This window comes from Phaethon lepturus, unplaced genomic scaffold (assembly GCF_000687285.1).
Source record: "Phaethon lepturus isolate BGI_N335 unplaced genomic scaffold, ASM68728v1 scaffold29520, whole genome shotgun sequence".
Classification (NCBI taxonomy): Eukaryota; Metazoa; Chordata; class Aves; order Phaethontiformes; family Phaethontidae; genus Phaethon; species Phaethon lepturus.
The window spans coordinates 7,961-8,999 of NW_010514507.1; the positions used below are offsets into that span (position 1 = coordinate 7,961).

The window sequence follows — 1,039 nt, forward strand, 5'->3', positions numbered from 1 at the left end:
CGTAACGCCGCAGCAGGTAAGGCATGTACATGAGCACTGCCACCACCAGCAGCGAGTAGGGGAAGACCTGGGCAAAGGAGACAAGGGGGTGTCGAGCAGTGCGGAGTTGCTTCACCTCTGCTGTGCACCCAGGGGGGACCTGAGGGCACCCAGACGCGAGCTTGCCCCACACCTTGAGAGCCCAGAGGGACTTGGTGACGGCATGTCCCTCGGCGTCGAGGCCATGGTGGATGAGGGAGTCCCAGCAAGCCGTGTCGACGTAGGCGGACTGCTTCCCCGTGAAGTTGTTGGGGGAGAAGCAGCTGATCTGCGAGCCTAGGGTGAGGAAAAGGTTGAACCTCAGCCATGGAGGTCCAGCAAGCACAGGCGAGTGCTCCGCAGCCGGGTGCCAATGCGTTACAGGAGAGTGATTACATCTAAGGCATCACTTTGAATTAAAAAACCCTTTTTCACAGTCATTTTGTAGCTGTCTGTCCCCACTGCTGCATTTTCCAGGGAGGACTTTTCCATCGCTTCCTGAACACAAACCCTCAGAGCACGGCTGTGAGTACACAGTGAGGGGAACTGGAGACCAGCCAGAAACCGGAGTCAAACCAAATCCCCAGGGGCAGCAGCGGCACGTCGGCCGAGGCCAGATTTAGCCTGACGTTGCGATGCACCATCAATGCAACCCTCTATGCTGCCCTTGCAACCCGAGCCACCCTGCCGGCACCCTCCTCCTCGGAAACAACCCCACGGCACCCAAAGGTGCGGGGGACAGGCAGCTGAGGCGGGGTGTTAACTCACCACCAGTCCCAGGGTTTAGCACGGCTGTTCCCAGGCTTTCCAGTGACCATGAAAACCAATCGATAAATATCCCCAAGAAAGAACAGTTCCTAGAATGGGATTTCCAGGCTCGGACCACGATCCGAAGATCCCTGTTACAAAAGCCACGACTCACCAGCAGAGAACTCCCGGGCAAAAGCCAGCGAGACGAGGAAGAGGGGCAGCCCCACAGTGACAAACTTCAGCAGGCGATCGCTCGGCAGCCCCAACCGCA

The 1,039-nt window shown here is 58.2% G+C and overlaps 1 protein-coding gene across 1 annotated transcript in view; it reads right to left on the bottom strand.

The window, feature by feature from the left end:
• PANX3 (pannexin 3) overlaps positions 1-1,039 on the bottom strand; it is a 3,253-nt gene that overhangs the window by 2,049 nt on the left and 165 nt on the right. Inside the window, 3 exon segments of the mRNA XM_010293161.1 lie at positions 1-67; positions 173-315; positions 941-1,020. Of these exon segments, the coding sequence (XP_010291463.1) occupies positions 1-67; positions 173-315; positions 941-1,020 (290 nt within the window).